The sequence below is a fragment of the Melanerpes formicivorus genome, unplaced genomic scaffold (genome assembly GCF_026170545.1).
Source record: "Melanerpes formicivorus ecotype bairdi unplaced genomic scaffold, bMelFor1.0.p_v2 SCAF_79, whole genome shotgun sequence".
NCBI lineage: Eukaryota > Metazoa > Chordata > Aves > Piciformes > Picidae > Melanerpes > Melanerpes formicivorus.
Genome location: NW_027142431.1, coordinates 472,931 through 497,854, shown reverse-complemented (window position 1 = coordinate 497,854; position 24,924 = coordinate 472,931). Strand labels below are relative to the sequence as shown.

General features: G+C 53.9%; 1 protein-coding gene across 4 annotated transcripts in view; it reads left to right on the top strand.

Moving 5' to 3' along the window:
• Positions 1-21,117, top strand: part of VIRMA (vir like m6A methyltransferase associated) — a 52,624-nt gene extending 31,507 nt beyond the window's left edge. For 3 of the 4 annotated variants that reach the window (XM_068164361.1, XM_068164357.1, XM_068164358.1), the window contains exons 14-24: positions 2,383-2,618; positions 4,451-4,703; positions 9,354-9,571; positions 10,995-11,127; positions 12,612-12,767; positions 14,611-14,771; positions 15,744-15,840; positions 17,513-17,679; positions 18,561-18,892; positions 20,051-20,194; positions 20,660-21,117. In XM_068164361.1, the coding sequence (XP_068020462.1) occupies positions 2,383-2,618; positions 4,451-4,703; positions 9,354-9,571; positions 10,995-11,127; positions 12,612-12,767; positions 14,611-14,771; positions 15,744-15,840; positions 17,513-17,679; positions 18,561-18,892; positions 20,051-20,194; positions 20,660-20,817 (2,055 nt within the window). In that variant the 3' untranslated portion in view covers positions 20,818-21,117. The remainder of the gene's footprint in view (positions 1-2,382; positions 2,619-4,450; positions 4,704-9,353; positions 9,572-10,994; positions 11,128-12,611; positions 12,768-14,610; positions 14,772-15,743; positions 15,841-17,512; positions 17,680-18,560; positions 18,893-20,050; positions 20,195-20,659) is intronic. The other variant, XM_068164359.1, reaches the window with a different exon arrangement.
• Positions 21,118-24,924: the final 3,807 nt, after the last annotated feature.

Genomic DNA, 24,924 nt, shown 5'->3' with positions numbered 1-24,924 from the left:
GTGTCCTCTTGTTCTGGTGCTGGTTTCCTGGGAGAAGAGACCAAAATCCACCTGTCTAGAACCTCCCTTCAGGGAGTTGGAGAGAGCAATGAGGTCACCCCTGAGTCTCCTCCTCTCCAGGCTAAGCAACCCCAGCTCCCTCAGCCTCTCCTCACAGGGCTGTGCTCCAGACCCCTCCCCAGCTTTGTTGCCCTTCTCTGGACACCTTCCAGCATCTCAACGTCTTTCCTAAACTGAGGAGCCCAGAACTGGACACAGGACTCAAGGTGTGGCCTAACCAGTGCAGTGTACAGGGGCAGAATGACCTCCCTGCTCCTGCTGGCCACATTGTTCCTGATGCAGGCCAGGATGCCATTGGTCCCCTTGGCTGCCTGGGCACACTGCTGGCTCGTGTTCAGCTGCTGTCAACCAGCACCCCCAGGTCCCTCTCTGCCTGGCTGCTCTCAGCCACTCTGACCCCAGCCTGTAGCACTGCCTGGGGTTGCTGTGGCCAGTGTGCAGAACCTGGCACTTGGATGTGTTCAATCTCCTGCCCTTGGACTCTGCCCTTCTGTCCAGCCTGTCAAGGTCCCTCTGCAGAGCCTCTCTACCCTCTAACAGATCAACTCCTGCCCCCAGCTTGGTGTCATCTGCAAGTTTACTGATGATGGACTCAATGGCCTCATCCAGATCATCAGTGAAGATGTTAAAGAGCACAGGGCCCAGCACTGATCCCTGGGGCACACCACTGGTGCCTGGCTGCCAGCTGGCTGTGGCACCATTCACCACCACTCTCTGGGCTCTGCCTCCAGCCACTTCCTAACCCAATGCAGTGTGCTCCCATCCAAGCTGCTGAAGGCAGTGAAACATCTCCCTGCTGAGCACAGGCTGAGGGAACTGGGAACTGAAGCTTGGAGCAGAAAAGCCTCAGGGGTGACCTCATTCATGTTTATAAAGATGGGAAGGGTCTGCTCAGTGATACCCAGTGACAGGACAAGGGGCACTGGGGGCAAGCTGGAACAGAGGAGGTTCCATTGGAACAGAAGGGAAAACTTTTCCCTGTGAGGGTGGCAGAGCCCTGGAGCAGGCTGCCCAGAGAGGTTGTGGAGTCTCTCTCTGGAGACATTCAAACCCCACCTGGATGTGTTCCTGTGTGACCTGCCCTGGGTGAGCCTGCTCTGGCAGGGACTGGATGATCTTTGGAGGTCCCTTCCAATCCCTAACATTCTGTGATTCTGTAAAAGGGTGGAGGAAAGTTTCTGTGGAGGTTTTGTGTCTGTATGGAGTTGTTGAGGATGCATCCACTTCATCAGAAACACAATTGCTGTCATTTGGAGATGATTTTAAACTGGCACTCACAGGCTGCTCCTTTGTCCCTTTTGAAATCACTTAGGCTCCCATTCTGGTGCTTAAATGATTGGCTCTGAGGACTTTGAATTTAACCCTGGATGCCAAACTCTCAGTGTATTAAGGCTTTCCTTTCTTTTGGCATGAATTCCATGTGGTGGATGAGGACAGTATTGGTGCTTAATCTTCTACATGGACTTGTAGTGCCAGGATGAGAGGGAATGGATTGAAGCTTGAGGAGGGCAGATTCAGACTGGAGATTAGGCAGAAATTCTTTCCAGTGAGGGTGGTGAGACACTGGAACAGGTTGCCCAGGGAGGTGGTGGCTGCCTCCTCCCTGGAGGTGTTCAAGGCCAGGTTGGAGCAGCCCATGACAGGAGGGTTGGAACTGGGTGATCCTTAAGGTGCCTTCCAGCCCTAAAACCGTTGTATGAATCTCTGGATCTTTGTTTACACTGTGTAAACTGTGTACACTGGTTAGGCCACACCTTGAGTCCTGTGTCCAGCTCTGGGCCCCTCAGTTTAGGAAGGAGATTGACTTGCTGGAAGGTGTCCAGAGAAGGGCAACAAAGTTGGTGAGGGGTTTGGAAAACAAGCCCTATGAGGAAAGACTGAGGGAGCTGGGGTTGCTCAGCCTGGAGAAGAGGAGGCTCAGGGGAGACCTCATTGCTCTCTACAACTACCTGAAGGGAGGTTGTAGACAGGTGGATGTTGGTCTCTTCTCCCAGGCAGCCAGTACCAGAACAGGAGGACACAGTCTCAAGCTGCACCAGGGGAGGTTCAGGTTGGATGTTAGGAAGAAGTTCTATACAGAGAGAGTGATTGCCCATTGGAATGTGCTGCCCAGGGAGGTGGTGGATTCACCATCATTGGAGGTGTTCAGGAGGAGACTTGCTGGGGTGCTTGGTGCCATGGGTTAGCTGTTTGGGTGGGTTGGATTGGTTGATGGGTTGGACGTGATGATCTTGAAGGTCTCTTCCAACCTGGTTTGGTTTATTCTAAATAAAGGTTATTCTAAATAAGATTCAGGCTGAAAGCAAAATCCTGTCCCTGCAGGTGATTGAGCCACATGACATTTCAGTGGCCCTCAACACCCGGAAGCTGTGGAGCATGCACCTGCACGTCCAGGCCAAGCTGATCCAGGAGATCGTGCGCTCCTTCTCCGGCTCCTCCTGCCAGCCCATCCAGCACATGCTGAGGCGTATCTGTGTCCAGCTCTGTGACCTGGCTTCCCCCACCGCTCTGCTGATCATGAGGACTGTGCTGGATCTGATTGTAGAAGACCTGCAAAGGTATCTTGGTTTGCTCTTGCCAAGGTTTGTGTAGTGAGCTGTCAAAGCCACCTTGCTCTGTGCAGTGGGTTCGGACGGATGGGAAGTGCTACAGCTCCGTGATGAAGTGAAGGCAGGCCAGTGCTGGATACTGTGTCCTGACAGTGCTTAGTGCTGCCAGGGAGCCAGCCCATACTTTCAAGTTTTGATCTATGCAACTTCACACTCTATTCATATGAAAAAGATTTGGGGGTGCTGGGTGCTAAGCAGCTCCCCAGGAGCCAGCAGTGACCCCATGAAGCCCAGCAGGCAGCTGTGTGCTGGGCTGCAGCCAGAGGAGTGTGGGCAGCAGGGCAGGAGAGGGGATTCTGCCCCTTGGCTCTACTCTGCTGAAACCCCTGCTCCAATCCTGCCTCCAGTTCTGGTGTCCCCAGCAGGAGGAGGACACAGAGCTGCTGGAGTGAGGCCAGAGGAGGCCACAAAAATGTATTGAAGAGCTGGAGCAGCTCTGTTATGAGGACAGGCTGAAGCAGCTGGGGGTGCTCAGCCTGGAGAAGAGAAGACTCTGGGGGGACCTTAGAGCTGCCTTCCAATAGCTGAAGGGATCCTACAGGAAGGCTGCAGAGGGACTTTTCCTGAGGGTGTCTAGAGACAGGACAAGGGGGAATGGTTTGAAGCTGAGGGTGAGCAGGGTGAGATTTGATCTTAGGAAGAAGTTCTTTATTCTGAGGGTGGTGAGACTCTGGAAGAGTCTGCCCAGGGAGGTTGTGGCTGCCTCCTCCCTGGGGGCTGTTTAAGGCCAGACTGGACAAGGCCTTGGGCAACCAAGTGTAGTTGAGTGGTGTCCCTGCCCACGCTGGGGGGGTTGGAGTAGATGCTCTGTGAGGTCCCTTCCCACCTGAGCCATTTTCTGATATGATTCTATGGCAAGTGTTTGGGAATATTTCCTTCAGGCTATCCCTGCAGAGCCTTATCTCATCTGAGATGCTTCTGGAGGACCTCTCTGGCATAAACTAGAAAAACAGAGCAGTGGAGTTTGCTGTACTGGCATTTGCATACCAACAGGAGAATGTGTGGGTGTTTGTAAGCTAGAGGAAGTGGAGTGCACAAACTCAGAGGGGTTGGAAGCAGTGCTAGAACATCATAGTATCATAGTATCAGTCAGGGTTGGAAGGGACCACAAGGATCATCTAGTTCCAACCCCCCTGCCATGGGCAGGGACACCCCACACTAGATCAGCCTGGCCACAGCCTCAGCCAGCCTGGCCTTAAACACCTCCAGGGACAGGGCCTCAACCACCTCCCTGGACAACCCCTTCCAGGGCTTCACCACTCTCATGGGGAAGAACTTCCTCCTCACCTCCAGCCTGAATCTCCCCACCTCCAGCTTCCTTCCATTCCCCCTTAGTCCTATCACTCCCTGAGATCCTGAGCAGTCCCTCCCCAGCCTTCCTGTAGCCCCCTTCAGATACTGGAAGGCCACAATGAGGTCACCTCAGAGCCTTCTCTTCTCCAGCCTGCACAGGCCCAACTCCTTCAGTCTGTCCTCACAGGAGAGGTGCTCCAGCCCTCTGCTCATCCTTGTGGCCCTTCTCTGGACATGCTCCAGCACCTCCAGATCGCTCTTGCAATAGGGGCTCCAGAACTGGAGGCAGTACTCCAGGTGGGATCTCCCCAGAGCAGAGCAGAGGGGGAGGATCACCTCCCTTGCCCTGCTGGCCACACTTCTCCTGCTGCAGCCCAGGATCTGATTGGCTTTCTGGGCTGCAAGTGCACATCAGAATGGTTGTTTTCCCCTGGGTTTCATAGATCACTTTGAAGCAGCTTTTTCACAGTGCTTTGATGTCCTTTCAGCAGTACAGAAGAGAAGGAGAAGCAGTACACCGGCCAGACCACTCGGCTGCTGGCTTTGCTGGATGCCCTGGCTTCACACAAGGCTTGTAAATTGGCTATCCTGCATCTTGTCAACGGAACAACTAAAGGAGATGAAAAGTATGGAGAGGTTTTCCAGGAGCTGTTGGCTTTGATGCGCTCAGCTGGGGACAACGTCACTCACCAGCAGTGTGCTGAATATGTCACTTCCCTTCTGCAGTCCCTCTGTGACCAGGTAGCTTCTCTGATTCATGAACAGTGTCTGTTGATAATTGCTGGGACTCTGGAATAGGCTGCCCAGGCAAGTTGTGGCTGCCTCCTCTCTGGGGGTGTTCTAGGCCAGCCTGGATCACAGTATCACAGAATCACCAAGGTTGGAAGGGCCCTCGAGGATCATTGAGTCCAACCTGTCACCACAGACCTCATGACTAGACCATGGCACCAAGTGCCACATCCAATCCCCTCTGGAACACCTCCTGGGATGGTGACTCCACCACCTCCCTGGGCAGCACATTCCAATGACGAATGACTCTCTCTGTGAAGAACTTTCTCCTCCCCTCCAGCCTAAACCTCCCTGGCACAGCTTGAGACTGTGTCCTCTTGTTCTGGTGCTGGGTGCCTGGCAGAAGAGACCAACCTTTTCCTGGCTACAACCTCCCTTCAGGGAGTTGTAGAGGGCAATGAGGTCTCCCCTGAGCCTCCTCTTCTCCAGGCTAAGCAACCCCAGCTCCCTCAGCCTCTCCTCACAGGGCTGTGCTCCAGACCCCTCCCCAGCTTTGTTGCCCTTCTCTGGACACCTTCAAGTGTCTCAATGTCCTTCTGAAACTGAGGGGCCCAGAACTGGACACAGGACTCAAGGTGTGGCCTAACCAGTGCTGAGCACAGGGCAGAATGACTTCCCTGCTCCTGCTGGCCACACTGTTCCTGATGCAGGCCAGGATGCCATTGGCCTTCCTGGCCCCCTGGGCACACTGCAGGCTCATGTTCAGCCTGCTGTATTCAACCCACATACATACTTTAGTAGTTGTGTTTCTTTATAGAAAAGACCTTTGGGCACTGTTGGTCAGTAGGGATTCTAAGTAGCCATTTGCATAGAGACAGGAGCTCTTTGCCCATACCAATCCATTGTGAAAGTCAGTCCTGGGTTATGTCAAGGCTGGAGGGGGCAGCAGATCTTGAGCTCCCCAGGTGGTGTCTGCAGCCTCTTTACTTTCAAAGAACCAGAGAACATCTCAGGTTGAAAGGGACGCATCAGCATCCTTGAGCCCAACTCCCTGCTCTTCCCAGGATTCCCTAAAGCTAAACCATCCTACTGAGAGTGTTCCTTGAGCTCTGGCAATCATGGTGCCTTGACCAGTTACCTGCTCAAGGTTCCAACCACCCATCACCCTCTCACTGCAGAGCCTTTTCTGAATCCTCAGCCTGAACTTCCCCTGGTGCAGCCATTCTGTTTCCTTGTGTCCTGCTGCTGCTGACCAGGGAAGAGAGGAGATCATAGTATCATAGTAGTATCATAGTATCAGTCAGGGTTGGAAGGGACCACAAGGATCAGCTAGTTCCAACCCCCTGCCATGGGCAGGGACACCCCACACTAGATCAGGCTGCCCAGAGCCTCATCCAGCCTGGGCTTAAACACCTCCAGGGATGGGGCCTCAACCACCTCCCTGGACAACCCATTCCAGGGCTTCACCACTCTCATGGGGAAGAACTTCCTCCTCACCTCCAGCCTGAATCTCCCCACCTCCAGCTTCATTCCATTCCCCTTAGTCCTAGCACGCCCTGAGATCCTGAGCAGTTCCTCCCCAGCCTTCTTGGAGCCCCCTTCAGATACTGGAAGGCCACAATGAGGTCACCTGGGAGCCTTCTCTTCTCCAGCCTGAACAGCCCCAACTCCTTCAGTCTGTCCTCATAGGAGAGGTGCTCCAGCCCTCTGATCATCCTCCTGGCCCTTCCCTGGACACCTTCCAGCACCTCCAGATCCCTCTTGCAATAGGGGCTCCAGAACTGGAGGCAGTGCTCCAGGTGGGGTCTCCCCAGAGCTGAGCAGAGGGGGAGAATCACCTCCCTTGCCCTGCTGGCCACACTTCTCCTGATCCAGCCCAGGATCTGATTGGCTTTCTGGACTGCAAGTGCACACTGAGAGCTCCTGTTGAGCTTCTCCTCCCCCAGCACCCCCAAGTCTCTCTCCTCAGGGCTGCTTTCCAGCCAGTCCCTGCCCAGCCTGGATTTGTGCCTGGGATTGCCTCCACCCAGCTGCAGGACCCTGCCCTTGGTCTTGTTGAACCTCCTGAGGTTGGCTTGTGCCCACCTCTCCAGCCTGTCCAGGTCCCTCTGGATGGATCCCTTCCCTCCAGCTGTCTGCTGCACCACACAGCTTGGTGTCATCAGCAAACTTGCTGAGGGTGCACTCAATGCCACTGTCCATGGCACCCACAAAGATGTTGAACAAGCCTGGTCCCAGGACTGATCCCTGAGGGACTCTGCTTGTCCCTGGCCTCCACTGGGACATGGAGCCATTGACAGCCACTCTTTGGGTGCAGCCATCAAGCCAGTTCCTTATCCATCTAGTGGTCACCCATCACACCCATGTGTCACCAGTTTGGAGACCAGGATGTGGTGTGGGACAGTGTCGAAGGCTGTACTCAGGTCCAGGTAAACGACATCAGTTGCTTGCCCCTCATCTATTAATTTTGTCACCTGCTCATAGAAGGCCACCAGGTTGGTCAGGCAGGGTTTACCCTTGGCAAAGCCATGCTGACTGTTCCCAATCACCTCTTCACTATTCTTTTGAGCGAGTAGTGCCTCCAGGAGGATTTGCTCCATGATCTTTCTAGGCACAGAGGTGAGACTGACTGGCCTGGAGTTCCCTGGTTCCTCCTTCTTACCCTTTTTGCAGATGGGGGCAATGTTTCCCCTTTTCCAGTCTGTGGGGACTCCCCCAGACTGCCATGACTTTTGAAATATAATAGAGAGGGGTTTAGCAACCTCATCTGCCAGTTCTCTCAGCACCCGTGGGTGTAACCCGTCGGGTCCCATGGACTTGAACACTTTCAGGTTCTTCAGATGATCACCAACCTGATCTGCACTTACCATGGGCAGTTCTTCCTCCCTGTCCCTGGCTTTGACTTCCATAACATCAGGAGTGTGGCTAGAGGCCCTTGCAGTGAAGACTGAGGTAAAGAAGTTATTGAGTACCTCAGCCTTTTCCTCATCACTTGTGACCATGTCACCAGTTTCCTTTCTGAGGGGGCCCACACCTTCCCTAGGCTTCTTCTTCCCATTCATATACCTGTAGAAGTTCTTAGTGTTCCCTTTAACCTCCCTGGCTAGATTCAATTCAAACTCTGCTTTGGTTTTCCTAACCAGGACTCTTGCTGCCTGGGCAGCTTCCTTATATATCAGCACCTCCCTCTCCACAGGGAGATCACTGCTCAGTGTTCTCCTCTCCAGCCTGGACAAAACAAGTGGCCTCAGCTGCTCCTTGCATTGTGGTGACTGTTTGGAGATTAAAGGGCAGTTTGACTGTCTGGGCAAGAAACTGTGTTCATGGTGTCCAGTAACTGGCTATTAGTTGTGGCTCTGCTCTTGCACTTCACCTTTAAAAATCAATAATGGTAAATTACTTTGTGGGTGATAGAAGCCTGGAACAAGCTGCCCAGAGAGGTGGTGGAGCCTCCATCTCTGGAGTCATTCTAAACCAGCCTGGATGCCATCCTGTGCAACCTCTTCTAGGTGATCCTGCTCTGGCAGGAGGGTAGGACTAGAGGAAGTTTGGAAATTTGTGTCCAGCCCTTGGCCCTGCAGTTCAAGAGGGACCTCAGGGAACTGCTTGAGAGAGTCCAGCACAGAGCCACAAAGCTGCTGAAGGCAGTGGAACATCTCCCTGTGAGGACAGGCTGAGGGACCTGGGGCTTAGAGCAGAGGAGCCTGAGGGTGACCTCACTGCTGGTGATAAAGATGTGCAGGGCAGTGTGGGGAGGATGGAGCCAGGCTCTGCTCAGGGATGTCCAAGGACAGGACAAGGGGCACTGGGGGCAAATTGGAGCAGAGGAGGCTCCAGGGGAACATGAGGAAGAGCTTTTTCCCTGTGAGGGTGGCAGAGCCCTGGAGCAGGCTGCCCAGAGAGGTTGGAGTCTCTTTCTCTGGAGACATTCAAGACCCACCTGGATGTGTTCCTGTGTGAGCTGCCCTGGGTGACCCTGCAGGGGGGTTGGAGTGGATGAGCTTTGGAGGTCCCTTCCAACCCCTAACATTCTGTGACTCTGTGACCCTTAACAGAACCAAATGGTAAAGGACACTGGATGAGTACTTCAGTGGCCTGTGATAACTGGAATTAGCTGCTGAAGGGGTGCTGAAGGAGCCCAGTGCTTCTGCCTTGCTGTTTGGGGGTGCTGAAGGAGCCCAGTGCTTCTGCCTTGCTGTTTGGCTCCTGCTTTCAGCTGGGGGTGCTGAAGGAGCCCAGTGCTTCTGCCTTGCTGTTTGGCTCCTGCTTTCAGCTGGGGGTGCTGAAGGAGCCCAGTGCTTCTGCCTTGCTGTTTGGCTCCTGCTTTCAGCTGGGGGGTGCTGAAGGGGTGGTGAAGGGGCCCAGTGCTTCTGCCTTGCTGTTTGGGGGTGCTGAAGGAGCCCAGTGCTTCTGCCTTGCTGTCTGGCTCCTGCTTTCAGCTGGGGGTGCTGAAGGAGCCCAGTGCTTCTGCCTTGCTGTTTGGCTCCTGCTTTCAGCTGGGGGTGCTGAAGGAGCCCAGTGCTTCTGCCTTGCTGTTTGGCTCCTGCTTTCAGCTGGGGGGTGGTGAAGGGGTGGTGAAGGAGCCCAGTGCTTCTGCCTTGCTGTTTGGCTGGCATGCAGAATGCTTTTCCTTACTCTCCATATCCTGATGGTTTTTTGTAGGACATTGCCCTCATCTTACCCAGCTCATCTGAAGGTTCTGTGTCTGAAGTGGAGCAGCTCTCAAACTCCTTACCAAGCAAAGAGCTGATGCCCTTAATTTGTGACTGCCTGCTGGAAACCTTGGCCAATTCTGAGAGCAGCTACAGCTGCCTGCTGACGTGCATCCGGACCATGATGTTCCTCACGGAGCATGACTATGGCTTCTATCACTTGAAGAGGTATGCTGGTTGAAGGTGGCTCTTAGAGCTTCAAGTGGGCCACAAACTTCTGCACTGTGAAATCTTTTCCCTCTCATCCAGTAGGAAATGTTGGGGATAAAGCAGCAGAGCTTCCATTTCTCTTTGGGGCTTCAGGGTTTTACTCAGGACTCTGGTCATAGTATCACAGTATCATAGAATCAGTCAGGGTTGGAAGGGACCACAAGGATCATCTAGTTCCAACCCCCCTGCCATGGGCAGGGACACCCCACACTAGATCAGCCTGGCCAGAGCCTCATCCAGCCTGGGCTTAAACACCTCCAGGGACGGGGCCTCAATCACCTCCCTGGACAACCCATTCCAGGGCTTCACCACTCTCATGGGGAAGAACTTCCTCCTCACCTCCAGCCTGAATCTCCCCACCTCCAGCTTCATCCCATTCCCCCTAGTCCTATCACTCCCTGAGATCCTGAGCAGTCCCTCCCCAGCCTTCCTGTAGGCCCCCTTCAGATACTGGAAGGCCACAATGAGGTCACCTCAGAGCCTTCTCTTCTCCAGACTGAACAGCCCCAACTCCTTCAGTCTGTCCTCACAGGAGAGGTGCTCCAGCCCTCTGCTCATCCTCCTGGCCCTTCTCTGGACACCTTCCAGCACCTCCAGATCCCTCTTGCCATAGGGGCTCCAGAACTGGAGGCAGTACTCCAGGTGGGGTCTCCCCAGAGCTGAGCAGAGGGGGAGGATCACCTCCCTTGCCCTGCTGGCCACACTTCTCCTGCTGCAGCCCAGGATCTGATTGGCTTTGTGGGCTGCAAGTGCACACTGAGAGCTCCTGTTGAGCTTCTCCTCCCCCAGCACCCCCAAGTCTCTCTCCTCATGGCTGCTTACCAGCCAGTCCCTGCCCAGCCTGGATTTGTGCCTGGGGCTGCCTCTGCCTTCACTTGAGGTTTTGCCTCTGAAGAGCACCTGCAGGGTGCACACAGGAGAGCTTGCTTTCAGGAAACCAACAAGACATGGGAAGAAGTTTGTGTGCTCCCTACTCCCATGCTGGGGAATCAGTGAGGTGTAGTAGCCATGGCCTTTCTTTTGAATCACTCTGCAGTGAGCTCTCCTCTGGGGCACTAGAAAACCATCTGCCATTCCCTGTGTTTTGAGGGGATTCAGTTCTGACCTCCAGGCAATTAAGGCTTCTCTTCCACCAAAGATCAGAGTGCCATTGCTGGCAGGTTGCAAGGTGTTAGAGGTGCTGCTGTAGTGCAGCAGAGTGCAGCCTGAAACACCTGCAGGCAGCGCTGCCGAGGGGAGCAGAGCAAACCAGGAAGCTCCAGCTTTGGAGTCCAAACCTGAGAACTGTAAAATGTCCCAGGTTGATTTGGCAGAGAGAGAGTGCAGTGGTGACTGTGCAGGCCCTAATCAAGTGTTTTCTCTCTTTTGCTTATGGCAACAGCTCTCTCAGGAAGCACAGCAGTGCTCTGTACACCGTGCTGAAGCGAGTCATAACCAGTTTTAGCAAGGACACAGGTGAACTGGCCTCCTCTTTCCTGGATTTCCTGAGGCAGATTCTGAACTCTGAGACACTGGTAAGTGAGCATGCATCAGACTGGGTGCATTCCTCTGACATGTGCACTGTCAGACACAGTCACAGAAGGGCAGAATGCCAGGGGTTGGGAGCGATCATTCAGTCCAAGCCCTTTGCCAAAGCAGAATCACCTGGGGCAGGGTCCCACAGGAACACATCCAGGTGGGTTTTGAAAGCCTCCAGAGGAGGCTCCACAGCCTTTCTGGGCAGCCTGCTCCAAGGCTCCAGCACCCTCACCATAAAGAAGTTTCTCCTGATGTTGAGGTGGAGCCTCCTGTGCTGCAGCTGGTACCCATTGCTCTTTGTCCTGTCACTGGGCACCACCAAAGAGAGACCATCACCTTCATCCTGACCCCCACCCCTCAGATACTTACAGACATTGATCACATCCCTCTCAGCCTTCCCTTCTCCAGACTCAACAGCCCCAGGGCTCTCAGCCTCTCTTCACAGGAGAGATGTTCATGTCCCCTAGTCATCCTCATGGCTCTGCACTGGACTCTCTCCAGTGGATCTCAGGTTCAGGCACCATTATTTCAGACAGTGGTTGACTGCCCAGATTGCTGCATGAGGCTTTTGCATCACAAGTCTTAGTTTTGAATGCAAGCTGGGCAGAGAATATATTTGGTAAGCAAAAGGATTTGTTTTCAGTAGGAAGAGCAGCGTGTTGATTCACCTTCTGTTCTGCTGTGTGCAGAGCATGCTTTGGATCCAGGTGTTAGATCCAGGGCATCCTGTGAGGGAGGTGCTGTACTGATACATAGTACAGAAGGGATCATCATAGAGTGGCTTAGGTTGGAAGGGAGCTCACAGATCATCTACTCCAACCTCCCTGCCATGGGCAGGGACACCTCTCAACTAGCCTCAGCTGCTCAACTCCTCATCCAACCTGGCCTTGAACACCTCTGGGGAGGAGACATCCACAACCTCCCTGGGCAGCCTGTTCCAGAGTCCCACCACCCTCAGACTGAAGAGCTTCTTCCTAAGATCCAGTCTAAACCTACTCTTCCTCAGCTGAAAACCATTCCCCTTGTCCTATTGCTGGACACCCATAATGAAAAGCGCTTCTGCAGCCTTCCTGGAGGATCCCTTCAGCTATTGGAAGGCAGCTCTAAGGTGCCCCCAGAGTCTTCTCCAGGCTGAACACCCCCAGCTCCCTCATCCTGTCCTCACAGCAGAGCTGCTCCAGCCCTTGGATCGTCCTTGTGGCCTCCTCTGGACTCGCTCCAACAGCTCTGTGTCCTGAAGGAGTTGCTAATGCTGTGATGCACAGCTCAGCTGACACAGGCAGTGATTTCATTTCTCTTGATGCAGGAGCTGATCTCGCCTGTTGAATTGTAGTTGATGAAACTGTGTTGCATAGTGTGTGTTGCTCTGGAGAGCTGCTGTGTTGCTGCAGTGTGTGTGTGTGGAGTCTAAGGGGTCTGCAATCCAGAAGTTAACCAGATATGTCCTGTGTCCTGATCTCCCACCTCACAACTGTTTCAGGCTTCTTGTTGTGGAGATGATGGAGGCCTTATGGAAGCAGATAGCTCTCACTCAGGCAGAACTGTGGGTCTGACTACTGCACAGCTAAAGCATCTACTGCAGCACAAAGAAGAAACCCCAGAGAGCCTGCTGCTCGATCTGGAGAAACACGTGACGGTAAGAGAACCTGAACCAGTGGATGGTGTGCTCCTCAGCTGATGCTAGCTCTGAAGCTGCAGGGGCTGTTGCTCCTAGATGGGAGGAGTGCCCAGTTCTGGTGCTTTCCCTGTGGAACTGCTAACAGCTGTTGCCAGCTTTTAATACTGATGTCTGGTACAACACTGATGCCCAAACTTGCCTGGCAGGATGCCTAAAGCAGGATGGCTTCTGACTTGATTGCTTGCATTGTGCTAATGCCAAGAAATTGCAGGTAGGGTTGGGATCTCCTTGTGCTGAGAACATTGCATAGAATCAAGGTTGGAAAAGACCTCAGAGATCATCAAGTCCAACCTGTCATCCAACACCTTGTGACTAACTAAACCACAGCACCAAGTGCCACATCCAGTCCCCTCTTGAACACCTCCAGGGATGGGACCATCAGGCAGTGAGGCTGGGAGGGGTCTGGAGCACAGCCCTGTGAGGAGAGGCTGAGGGAGCTGGGGTTGCTTAGCCTGGAGAAGAGGAGGCTCAGGGGAGACCTTCTTGCTCTCTCCAACTCCCTGAAGGGAGGTTGTAGCCAGGAAGGGGTTGGTCTCTTCTCCCAGGCACCCAGCACCAGAACAAGAGGACACAGTCTCAAGCTGTGCCAGGGGAAGTTTAGGCTGGAGGTGAGGAGAAAGTTCTTCCCAGCAAGAGAGATTGGCCATTGGAATGTGCTACCCAGGGAGGTGGTGGAGTCACCATCCCTGGAGGTGTTCAAGAGGGGATTGGATGAGGCACTTGGTGCCATGGTTTAGTTGATCAGATGGTGTTGGGTGACAGGTTGGACTTGATGATCTCTGTCGTCTTTTCCAACCTTATCAATTCTATGATTCCAGCTTCAAGCAGGGAGATGCCAGACATGAGGACATGCAGAATCCAGTGCATCCCACATTTCTGTCATTCTAATGGCACACTTCATTCTAATCAATTCTGACCCTTCACAGAATGGGCAGGGACACCTCTCAACTACACTTGGTTGCCCAAGACCTCATCCAGCCTGGCCTTGAGCGCCTCACCCTGGGCAGCCTGTTCCAGAGTCTCACCATCCTTACATTGAAGAGCTTCTTCCTCACCTCCAGTCTCACCCTGCTCTCCCTCAGCTACAAACCATTCCCCCTTGTCCTGTCTCTAGACACCCTTAGGAAAAGTCCCTCTGCAGCCTTCCTGGAGGCACCCTTCAGCTATTGGAAGGCAGCTCTAAGTTCCCCCTGGAGTCTTAGAATCATAGAACCCCCACCTGGCTACAACCTCCCTTCAGGGATTTGTAGACAGCAATGAGGTCTCCCCTGAGCCTCCTCTTCTCCAGGCTAAGCAACCCCAGCTCCCTCAGCCTCTCCTCACAGCAAAGGTGCTGCAGCCCTTGGGTCATCTTTGAGGCCTCCTCTGGTGGAGCTGTGCAGTGGGTTGCTAGCTTAGAACTGAGTCCATGGACAGCTGCTCCATAGGCTGTTGGTCACAGATGCCTGCTCTGTGCTGTCCTGCCTCCTTTTCTTTTCCTTGCCCACCTACATCTGCAGCAAAAGATGAGAATCCACCACTGTGCTGAGGAGAAGCAGCAGACACTGAGGCTGCTGGAATGCTCTGGCAGAGAGCTTGTTAACTCCAGCCTGGGCTGCTGCCTTCCTTGGGGCTGTGGTTGGGAGCGTGCTGCATCCACCGGGAACGCAGGACTGGAACACACCTGTGGGGGGAGGGGAGGTGGTTTGTTGCATAGCACATGGAGCTCTCTGCTGCTGTCTGTGTGCTCAGGGGTCTTGGTGGGGCTTTTGGTTTGTGTAAAGCAGGGGGGAAAGGTCTGAGTGGTGCTGTGTTGCCTCAGGACCGTTCTAAGGAAGATGATGGCCTGGAGTCCTTGCTGGACAACATCGTCGGCGTGAGGCAGATGTTGGAATCGGCAGGGGACCCTTGTCCACTGAGTGACCTGGATGTAGAGCCTGTGCTGGCTCCACCAGACTCTCTGCAGAATTTGTTTAACAACAGGTGAGGTGGTTTGTGTGAGAAGACTGTTTGTGGTGTACTTGAGAACGTGCAGTCATTTATGCATAAGCATGTTACAAAGTCATGGAAGGGTAGAGTAGCTCAGGTTGGAAGGGACCTCACAGATCATCTACTCCAGCCCCCCTACCATAGACAGGGACACCTCTCAACTACACTTGGTTGCCCAAGGCCTTGTCCAGTCTGGCCCAGGGAGAGGACATCCACAGCCTCCCTGAGCAGCCTCCTCCAGTGTCTCACCACCCTCAGACTGAAGAACTTCTTCCTCAGCTCCAGTCTCACCCTGCTCTCCCTCAGCTGCAAACCATTCCCCCTTGGCCTGTCTCTAGGCACCCTCAGGAAAAATCCTCTGCAGCCTTCCTGTAGGATCCCTTCAGGTACTGGAAGGCAGCTCTAAGGTCCCCCCAGAGTCTTCTCCAGGCTGAACACCCCCAGCTCCCTCAGCCTGTCCTCACAGCAGAGATGCTCCAGCCCTTGGATCATTTTTGTGGCCTCCTCTGGCCTCACTCCAGCAGCTCTGTGTCCTTCTTCTGGGGACACCAGAGCTGGAGGCAGGATTGGAGGTGGGGTCTCAGCAGAGCAGAGCCCAGGGGCAGGATCTCCAATGTTGCCCTGCTGCTCACACTGCTCTGGCTGCAGCCCAGCACACAGCTGCCTGCTGGGCTGCATGAGGGCACTGCTGGCTCCTGGGGAGCTGCTCAGCACCCAACACCCCCAGGTCTCTTTCTTCAGGGCTATTTTCTACCCACTCTGCACCCAGCCTGGATTTGTGCCTGGGACTGGCCTGACCCAGGTGTAGGACTTTGCTCTTGCCTGAGTCTCAACAGCCCTGCTGGCACTACTGTTCCCCAGTCCCAGGTCAGGCGGCCGTGTTCCCCCCAGGCTCAGTGCTGTTGTGCATGCTGGCAGTTGTGTGTAGTTCATAACCAGAGGGCATTTGGCATTGTTGTGTTGCAGGACCACATATGTGTTGGCAGATGTGATGGATGACCAGCTGAAGTCCCTGTGGTTCTCCCCCTTTCAGGCTGAAGAGATAGACACTGATTTGGATATGGTAAAAGGCTTCATTAACACAACTGAAGGGGATGTACAACTGAGGGTTACCATCAGCTAGCAGCATCAACAGGCCAAAGAGTTTCTTTTCCTGTGCTCACCCTTTTCAACTGACCCAGATACAGGGGCTGGCATTTGTCAGAGGTTATCAAATGGCTTCTGCTTCACTTGGAAGGAGCCACAAAATTGTCACCTTCTGCAGTGCTGTAGTGCAGAAGTCATCTCCTTGAGAGCAAGAGTTGTTGTGTCAGTCCTACCCTGCTGCTTTCCAGCAGCTTGTGTTAAATGTAGGCAATGGCTGTGTTTTATTTCCTTCTCCCTGCTTGCCTGCTGTCATTGCAGTGACAGCCAGAGAGCCTGGGAGCTACACTGTGTGAAGAAACCTCAAATCTTTGCTCTGATGTGACAGAAGTGGGGAAAAAATGGCAGGAGGAAATGGAGCCACTCAGCACACACATTGTTCCCAGCATCTGAAACTTGATGTTTGTGCTCTGAGCTTCAGCTCCCATTTTCAACAGTGCGCAAGAACTTCTGTTTCTGGCACTGCCTGGCAGTCTCTTAACCTCTCACTGAGGAGATCAGCAGGGTCTGGTGGTTCCACTGGCTGCTTTCTTTTTCAGTTGGACTCTTTTAACTGACACACAAAGAAATGTGGTTTGATTTCCCAAGCAACCCCCAACCTGTTCAGTCCTGTACAAAAGCAGGATCAGCAAACTTCCAGGAGTGCAGCTTCTCTTCTCTCTCCTCTCTTCTCTCCTCTCTTCTCTCCTCTCTTCTCTCCTCTCTTCTCTCCTCTCTTCTCCCCTCTCTTCTCCCCTCTCTTCTCCCCTCTCTTCTCCCCTCTCTTCTCCCCTCTCTTCTCCCCTCTCTTCTCCCCTCTCTTCTCCCCTCTCTTCTCCCCTCTCTTCTCCCCTCTCTTCTCCCCTCTCTTCTCCCCTCTCTTCTCCCCTCTCTTCTCCCCTCTCTTCTCCCCTCTCTTCTCCCCTCTCTTCTCCCCTCTCTTCTCCCCTCTCTTCTCCCCTCTCTTCTCCCCTCTCTTCTCCCCTCTCTTCTCCCCTCTCTTCTCCCCTCTCTTCTCCCCTCTCTTCTCCCCTCTCTTCTCCCCTCTCTTCTCCCCTCCCCTCTCCCCTCTCCCCTCTCCCCTCTCCCCTCTCCCCTCTCCCCTCTCCCCTCTCCCCTCTCCCCTCTCCCCTCTCCCCTCTCCCCTCTCCCCTCTCCCCTCTCCCCTCTCCCCTCTCCCCTCTCCCCTCTCCCCTCTCCCCTCTCCCCTCTCCCCTCTCCCCTCTCCCCTCTCCCCTCTCCCCTCTCCCCTCTCCCCTCTTCTACTCTCTCCTCTTCTACTCTCTATTCTATTCTACTCTCTATTCCCCCCTCTCCCCTCTATTGTGTTCTGTTCTATTCAGCAAAAGCAGGCCTCACTGTGAGCTTTTTGGTGGCCAGACCAAGGGCTCATCCTTGAAAGCTGGCTGAGATTCAGAACCATCAAGGCAGCTGTGCTGCAGCTGTGCTGCTGTTTGTTTAGAGCTGCACTGCTGCATGCAAAAGGCAGAGCTTGGAGCTTTTTTCCCTTGCAGTAGAAGGAGCTCAGCAGCATCTCATCCTTCCTGGTGCAGTGTGTTCTTCAGAGGTGCCAGTGGTGATTGTTGTGGTACAACTCCACTCTGTCGTTGCAGGTGAAAGTTGACTTGATTGAGCTGTCAGAGAAGGGCTGCAGTGACTTTGACCTGCAGGCTGAATTGGAGAGGTCGTTTTTGTCAGAGCCATCATCTCCTGGCCGCACAAAAACCACAAAGGGCTTCAAGCTTGGCAAGCACAAGCATGAGACCTTCATAACTTCAAGGTAGGATGAGTTTGATGAGTAAACAGTTGGTGTGCCCAGGGTGTATTGGGATACTCTCAGAATGTCAAATACCTCTTCAGTTGCATCTCCAGTAGGAGAATCACAGGATGGGCTGGGTTGGAAGGGAGCTCCACGGCTCTTCCACTCCAACCCCTGCTGCAGTCAGCAGGGACATGCCCAACTGGATCAGGTTGCTCAGAGCCCTGCCCAGCCTCACCTTGAATATCTCCAGAGATGGAGGCTGCACCACCTCCCTGGACAACCTCTTCCAGTGTTCCACCCCCCTCATGGTGCAGAACTTGTTCCTAACATCCAATCTAAGTCTGCTTTTCTTCAACTTAAAGCCATTGGCCCTGGTCCTGTCCCTGCAGGCCTTTGCAAACAGTTTCTCTGCAGCCTTCCTGTAGCCCCCTTCAGGTCCCGGCAGGCTGCTATTAGGTCTCCCCAGAGCCTCCTCTTCTCCAGGCTGAACACCCCCAGCTCCCTCAGCCTCTCCTTGTAGCAGAGCTGCTCCAGCCCCTGATCACTTTTGTGGTCTCCTGCTCCATGAGCTCCAAGTCCTTCCTCTATTGAGGGCTCCAGACCTGCACACAGTACTGCAGGTGAGGTCTCAGCAGAGCAGAGCCAAGTGTCAGAATCACCTCTCTGGCTCTGCTGGCAGTGCTGCTTTGGATGCAGCCCAGGCTGTGATTTGCCTTCTGTGCTGCAAGCTCACACTGCCTGCTCCTGTCCAGCTTCTCATCCATCCAAACCCTTTTCCTCAGGGCTGCTTTCTATCTCCTCATCCCCCAGTCTCTATTAACAGTGAGGACTGTTCCAGCCTGACCTTCAGCTCAAATACCTTTTGCACTAACTGGATAAATTGTGGTTTGTCCTGACAGTGGGAAATCTGAGTACATAGAGCCTGCAAAGAGAGCCCACGTTGTGCCGCCGCCGAGGGGAAGAGGCAGGGGAGGCTTTGGCCAAGGGATCCGCCCGCACGATATCTTCCGCCAGCGGAAGCAGAACACCAGCAGGCCTCCCTCCATGCACGTGGATGACTTTGTTGCTGCAGAGAGCAAAGAAGTGGTTCCTCCTGATGGGATCTCACCAGCCAAAAGGCCACCAAAAGTCTCACAGAAGATCTCTTCCCGTGGTGGGTTCTCAGGGAACCGTGGAGGACGAGGAGCTTTCCACAGTCAGAACAGGTTCTTTACGCCGCCTGCTTCCAAAGGTACGTTCTTCCCTGTGTTCAGGCTGGAGTACATGAGTGCTGAACGTGCTCCAGTGGTGCTGAACCCATTGCCTAGCAGATAATCATCCCTGGTGTGAGGTGTTCCTGGAGCAGTCTTGTTGGAAGAAGTTCTTTAGCACTGGGGAAGGTTCTGTCGAGCGGTGTGGACCTGAAGCGAGCTGCGAGCGCCTGTGGTGCCTCTGAACCCCTCCTCTCCAAAAGGAGGGAGCTGCTTTCCTTTAGCAACTGTGGGGAGTGCTGCAGAGGTCCACTCAGAAAAACCCAACCCCATTTGTGATGTGGCTCCTGAATTCCAGCATCTCACTGCATCTCTGTGTTCAAAGGAGGCTTTTTGAGTGAAAGGATGGAAGATGCTGACCAGAAGAGCTGATTTTCAGGGAACCTGGAGATCTGAGCTATGAATGTCTTTCACACGTGGACCACTTTGCATCCCTTTGCTTTCCATCCCATAATTAGGGCAAGTCCTTGCACATCAGAAACAGGAAATCACAGAATGGTAGGGGTTGGACGGGGCCTGGAGAGGTCATCCAGTCCAACCCCTCTTGGCAGAGCAGGACCACCTAGGGCAGGCCACACAGGAATGCATCCAGGTGGGTTTTGGAAGCCTCCAGAGAAGGAGACTCCACAACCTCTCTGGGCAGCCTGCTCCAGGGCCCTGGCACCCTCACAGGAAAGAAGCTTCAGTTTTGGTGTGGGGGAGCTGTGGTGCTGGGGGCCTCGGTGTGGTGGAGCTGTGGTGCTGGGGGCTGTGGTGTGGTGGAGCTGTGGGCCTCGGTGTGGTTTGGAGCTGTGGTGCTGGGGGCCTCGGTGTTGTTTGGAGCTGTGGTGCTGGGGGCCTCGGTGTGGTGGAGCTGTGGTGTTGGTGGTTGAGTCCCCAGCCCTGGGTGTGTTTGAAGGTGGTTTGGATGTGGTGCTGGGGGCTGTGGTGCTCGGGGCTGTGGTTTGGGGCTGAAGCTCCCAGCGCAGGGTTCATGGTTGGACCTGCTGATGCCGAGGGCCTTTTCCAAGCTGCACGTGTGTGTGATTGCTGTGACCTCGTCGTGCTGGGCCTTATTCTTGCTCCCTAGCGCTGTGTGGATGCTGTCAGTGCAAGCCATGCCTGCTCACCAGCCTGTGGGTTTTTCTCTCCCCCTGCAGGAAATTACAGTCGCCGCGAAGGCGCTCGGGGCTCAAGCTGGAGCGCACAGAGCACGCCCAGGGGAACCTACAATGACAGTAGAGGTGGTCAAAGCAATTTTAACAGGGGTCCCCTGCCACCACTGAGACCATTAAGTTCAGCAGGTACTTGGTATTCCTATGGGCATCGAACTATAGAGAATTCCTTGAATTTCATTTTTGCTTTGCAAATGAAACCGTGCAAGGATGCCGCAGACACCTTGAAATTCAGCAAATGTTTTAAGCATATCTGAACAGCTGCCACTGAGACCCTGCCAGACCCCAGCTGCCCTCTAAAGCCGTAGAACCTTTTTGGCTGAGCTGTCGAACACGTGCCGGCAGGACTGCTGCTAACTCTGGCGTTCAGACCTGGCGATGGGCAGCTGTCTAGCCCTAGAGCACAGCGGGGCGAGGAGGCTCGCCTGAGAGAGACAGTGCCAGCTGGCAGGAGAGCCCGGAGGCGGTGTGCGTCTCTCACCTTGGCGGCGTTCCCTCTGCTTTCTCACGGCAGCTGCTTGGCCCTAGGGCTCTCTCTTTTTTTTTTGTCCCCCTTTGTTTTTTCCCACTGAGTCTAATTTTCTTTGCTTTAAGGCTACCGACCGAGTCCTCGCGATCGTGCTTCCAGAGGCCGCGGAGGGATCGGACCGTCTTGGACAAGTGCTAATAGTAGTAGCAGTGGTGGCTCAAGAGGAAAGTTTGTTAGTGGAGGCAGTGGAAGAGGTCGTCATGTACGCTCCTTCACGCGGTGAGGAGGAGGAGGAGGAGGAGGATAAAACTTGACACCTCCTGGAACAGCTTCCCCCCTCCCCACACCCCCGCCCCAGCCCTCAGCCCCGTGAACTTCTGTGAAGATGACAAAGCAGCAGCGCTAAAAGGACCAACTGGGAGTCGCTGGGATCTGGAGGACACCAAGAGCTGTTGGTGGTTTTTGGGGGTCTGAAGAAAAGTTTTTGGTTTGGTTTTTTTTTTTTTTCTTGGGGTCTTTTTCCTGTCTTTTTGTCTGCTACAAGACTTGAAATGCCAATAAAAGCCAAGGCTTTTTGTCTACACTTGTAACTGCTTTTGGTGGCGTTGGTTTTGCTTCCTCTCAACAGGAGGTCTGAAGGTGATTTTTTTTTTTTGGTGGACTTCAGTAGGAGAAAAGACTCAGAGAAAAGACTCAGTGAAAGCAACCTCTTTTGAGCTAAGCCTTGAAGGACCTTCTAAACTGTTCATTGTGCCAAAAAAGAGAGGTCCAGGTGTTTTGTGTGTGACTTGGTACTGCAAGGAAACTACACCACCACCACCAAACATGCATCTGTGTCAGGCAGCTTGAGTGTTTCCTCTCAGGTGTAGAGCTGTTAGCCCTGCTTGGTGTGGTATGTTTCTTTTTTTTAGCCAGCCTGAGGTCCAGCTGACAGCAGGGGAGTAGAAGATTGACTTGAAATGATCTGTGAAAGAACAAAACCGATGTAATCAATGTGGGTGGTGGTGTACAGCTTGGGTGATGGGATTGGGTTGGACTCGAGGATCTCAAAGGTCTTTCCCAACCTGCTTAACTGTGTAATGTCAGACCCCACACCTCTTCAAAGGAGAGGAAAATGTCATGGGCTTCAGGGAGAATCACCAAGCACCACTCCAGCTCATGCCTCAGGAGCACAAGAGCTACTTCACTGCAAAACAAGAGGCTGCTTCGAAGTTAAAAGGCACGATCCTGATACCCTTAGAGCCTGGAGGCTGTTGCTGCCTCTCTGCTAACTTAGCTGAAGGCAGCCACACAGGAGCCTGGAGGCTGTTGCTGCCTCTCTGCTAACTTAGCTGAAGGCAGAGACCCAGGAGCCTGGAGGCTGTTGCTGCCTCTCTGCTAACTTAGCTGAAGGCAGCCACACAGGAGCCTGGAGGTTGTTGCTGCCTCTCTGCTAACTTAGCTGAAGGCAGAGACCCAGGAGCCTGGAGGCTGTTGCTGCCTCTCTGCTAACTTAGCTGAAGGCAGAGACCCAGGAGCCTGGAGGTTGTTGCTGCCTCTCTGCTAACTTAGCTGAAGGCAGAGACCCAGGAGCCTGGAGGCTGTTGCTGCCTCTCTGCTAACTTAGCTGAAGGCAGAGACCCAGGAGCCTGGAGGCTGTTGCTGCCTCTCTGCTAACTTAGCTGAAGGCAGAGACCCAGGAGCCTGGAGGCTGTTGCTGCCTCTCTGCTAACTTAGCTGAAGGCAGAGACCCAGGAGCCTGGAGGTTGTTGCTGCCTCTCTGCTAACTTAGCTGAAGGCAGAGACCCAGGAGCCTGGAGGTTGTTGCTGCCTCTCTGCTAACTTAGCTGAAGGCAGAGACCCAGGAGCCTGGAGGCTGTTGCTGCCCCTCTGCTAACTTAGCTGAAGGCAGAGACCCAGGTGTATAAATCTGAGCAAGCAGGCAGTAAAGCAGCAATGCCAAACCTCCCCTTTGCGGGGCTGGTTTGGGTTCTTGGCTCTGTAACTGGGCAGAGATCCAGTGCCCAAAGGAAGGCTTGGAGGAGGTGGCATTCATCAAGAAATGCAAGCACTGGGCTCACCTCTATGTTTGTGTTTTCCTGCTCAGGCCTTGCAAGAAGCTTCTGCCGTGTTTGCATTCCTTGGGCTCGGTGGGATTCCATGGAATGAACCAATCCCCAGCAGCCTTTTACTGTGTTTTGGGGTGGGGAAGGGGAGGACTTTTCCAAGGGCATACTCCGCTTGTACAGATGAGGGCTGAGCTCCATTCACACCTCTGCTCTGCTCTCTTGACCTTGCAGAAGTGCTCTGAAGGGGTCTTCAGCCACTTCAGTAAAGCCCAGATGTAAAGTTCCTTGTTTTACTTAAGCTTCCTTGGGACAGCTCCTGCCTGGACTCACCCACACCCCAGTTCAAGTGTTTCTGAAGTGTGATAATTCCTTAAACTGACTTTTTTTGGGGGTAAGCTTTACACTGCCTGGCTAAATGAAGGCCTCCACCCTGTGTGCTTCGTGTGGGGCTTGTGGGACAGCCCCCTGCTGCTCGAGGAGCCGTTGCTTCACACAAAGGAGGAGTGGTCAGCTGCTCTTGGCCTGGCTGCAGCTCCAGGGAGCAGTGATGGCTCACGCTGTGGCCGTGCTCAGAAGGACACCAACAAGAGGCTTGGGAGTGAGAGCCAAAGGGATTTCCTGAGCCCTAAAACAACAACATGGAATTGTGCTGAGGACTGTAGTGGCTGAAATGGGAGGAGCTCTCACAGGCACCCAAGCTTGGTTTTTAAGGAGCACTGCATAAGTAATTTCTGAAGCTGCCTGGCTCCTTTAGGCCCAGCTGGGTAAGGCTGTTGGGGTTTAGAGAGACCTTCCTGTGTTGGGAATGAGCAGGGATCTAAAACTGTTTTGTTTCTGTCAGGGGATTTGAAATGCAGAGCATCAAGCAGTGCTAAGGGTGTAAATATTCAGCAGAGTTTACAAGCTGTGGCATGTCACACAAAATCATTCTCAAACTGGGAGGAAATAAAGGGTTGGTTCCATTTGTTTGCTGTATGGAAGCTCTGTAAATGCCCTTCAGAAGCAGCAGACCTCTCCCATGCTTTGTTGCTTTCTGGGTTTTGAACAACTCACTCCTGTGATTCCCCTTCCATTCAAAGTGGTTCCTTGGATAAATGCAACGTGTGTAAAACTTGGGAGTTGGTTGGTGTGCTCTTACAAACTGGGCTTCTGCCAGCAGGAAGTAACAGCCTTAATGCATTAAGTTTTGCTTTTTATACTCTGCCCAAGAAGAAATTTGCTAAGCAGCTCCCCAGGAGCCAGCAGTGCCCTCCTGCAGCCCAGCAGGCAGCTGTGTGCTGGGCTGCAGCCAGAGGAGTGTGGGCAGCAGGGCAAGAGAGGGGATTCTGCCCCTTGACTCTGCTCTGCTGAGACCTCATCTCCAATCCTGCCTCCAGTTCTGCTGTCCCCAGCAGAAGGACACAGAGCTGCTGGAGTGAGACCAGAGGAGGCCACAAAGATGATCCAAGGGCTGGAGCAGCTCTGCTGTGAGGACAGGCTGAGGGAGCTGGGGGTGTTCAGCCTGGAGAAGAGAAGACTCTGGGCAACCTTAGAGCTGCCTTCCAGTACCTGAAGGGAGCCTCCAGGAAAGCTGCAGAGGAGCTGTTTGCAAAGGCCTGCAGTGACAGGCTGAGGGACAATGGTGTGAAATGAGAGATGAGCAGCTTAAGACTGGATGTTAGGAACAAGTTCTGCACCATGAGGGTGGTAGAACACCGGAATAGGTTGCCCAGGCCCAGTCCCAGGAGATAGTCAAGGTGAAGCTGCACAAGGCTCAGGACAACCTGATCTAGTGGAGGATGTCCCTGCTGACTGCAGGGGGGTTGAACTGGATGACCTTTGGAGGTCCCTTCCACCCCAAACCATTCTCTTGCCTGCTGTCCATGCAGGACTGGAGCTGTCAAATCTGTGTGGTGAAGTTCTCAGCCTTTGCAGACCCTTTGCTCATCGCATTGAGGAACTCCCCCCCGAGGCAGGAGAACAATCCTAGAGTCTGGAGTGAACCCCTGCCTTGGTCATTGCTCTGTGCTCCTTCTGTGTGGCAAACCAGCCTGACCCACTCCAGTGCACACATCCAGCTGGCAGCCAGGCACCAGTGGTGTCCCCCAGGGATCAGTGCTGGGCCCCATCCTGTTCCATATCTTCATTGATGATCTGGATGAGGGCACTGAGTCCATCATCAGGAAATTTGCAGCTGACACCAAGCTGGGGGCAGGAGTTGATCTGCTGGAGGGTAGAGAGGCTCTGCAGAGGGACCTCAACAGGCTGGACAGATGGGCAGAGTCCAACATTTAGCAAGTCCAAGTGCCAGGTGCTGGACTTAGGCCACAACAACCCCATGCAGAGCTACAGGCTGGGGGCAG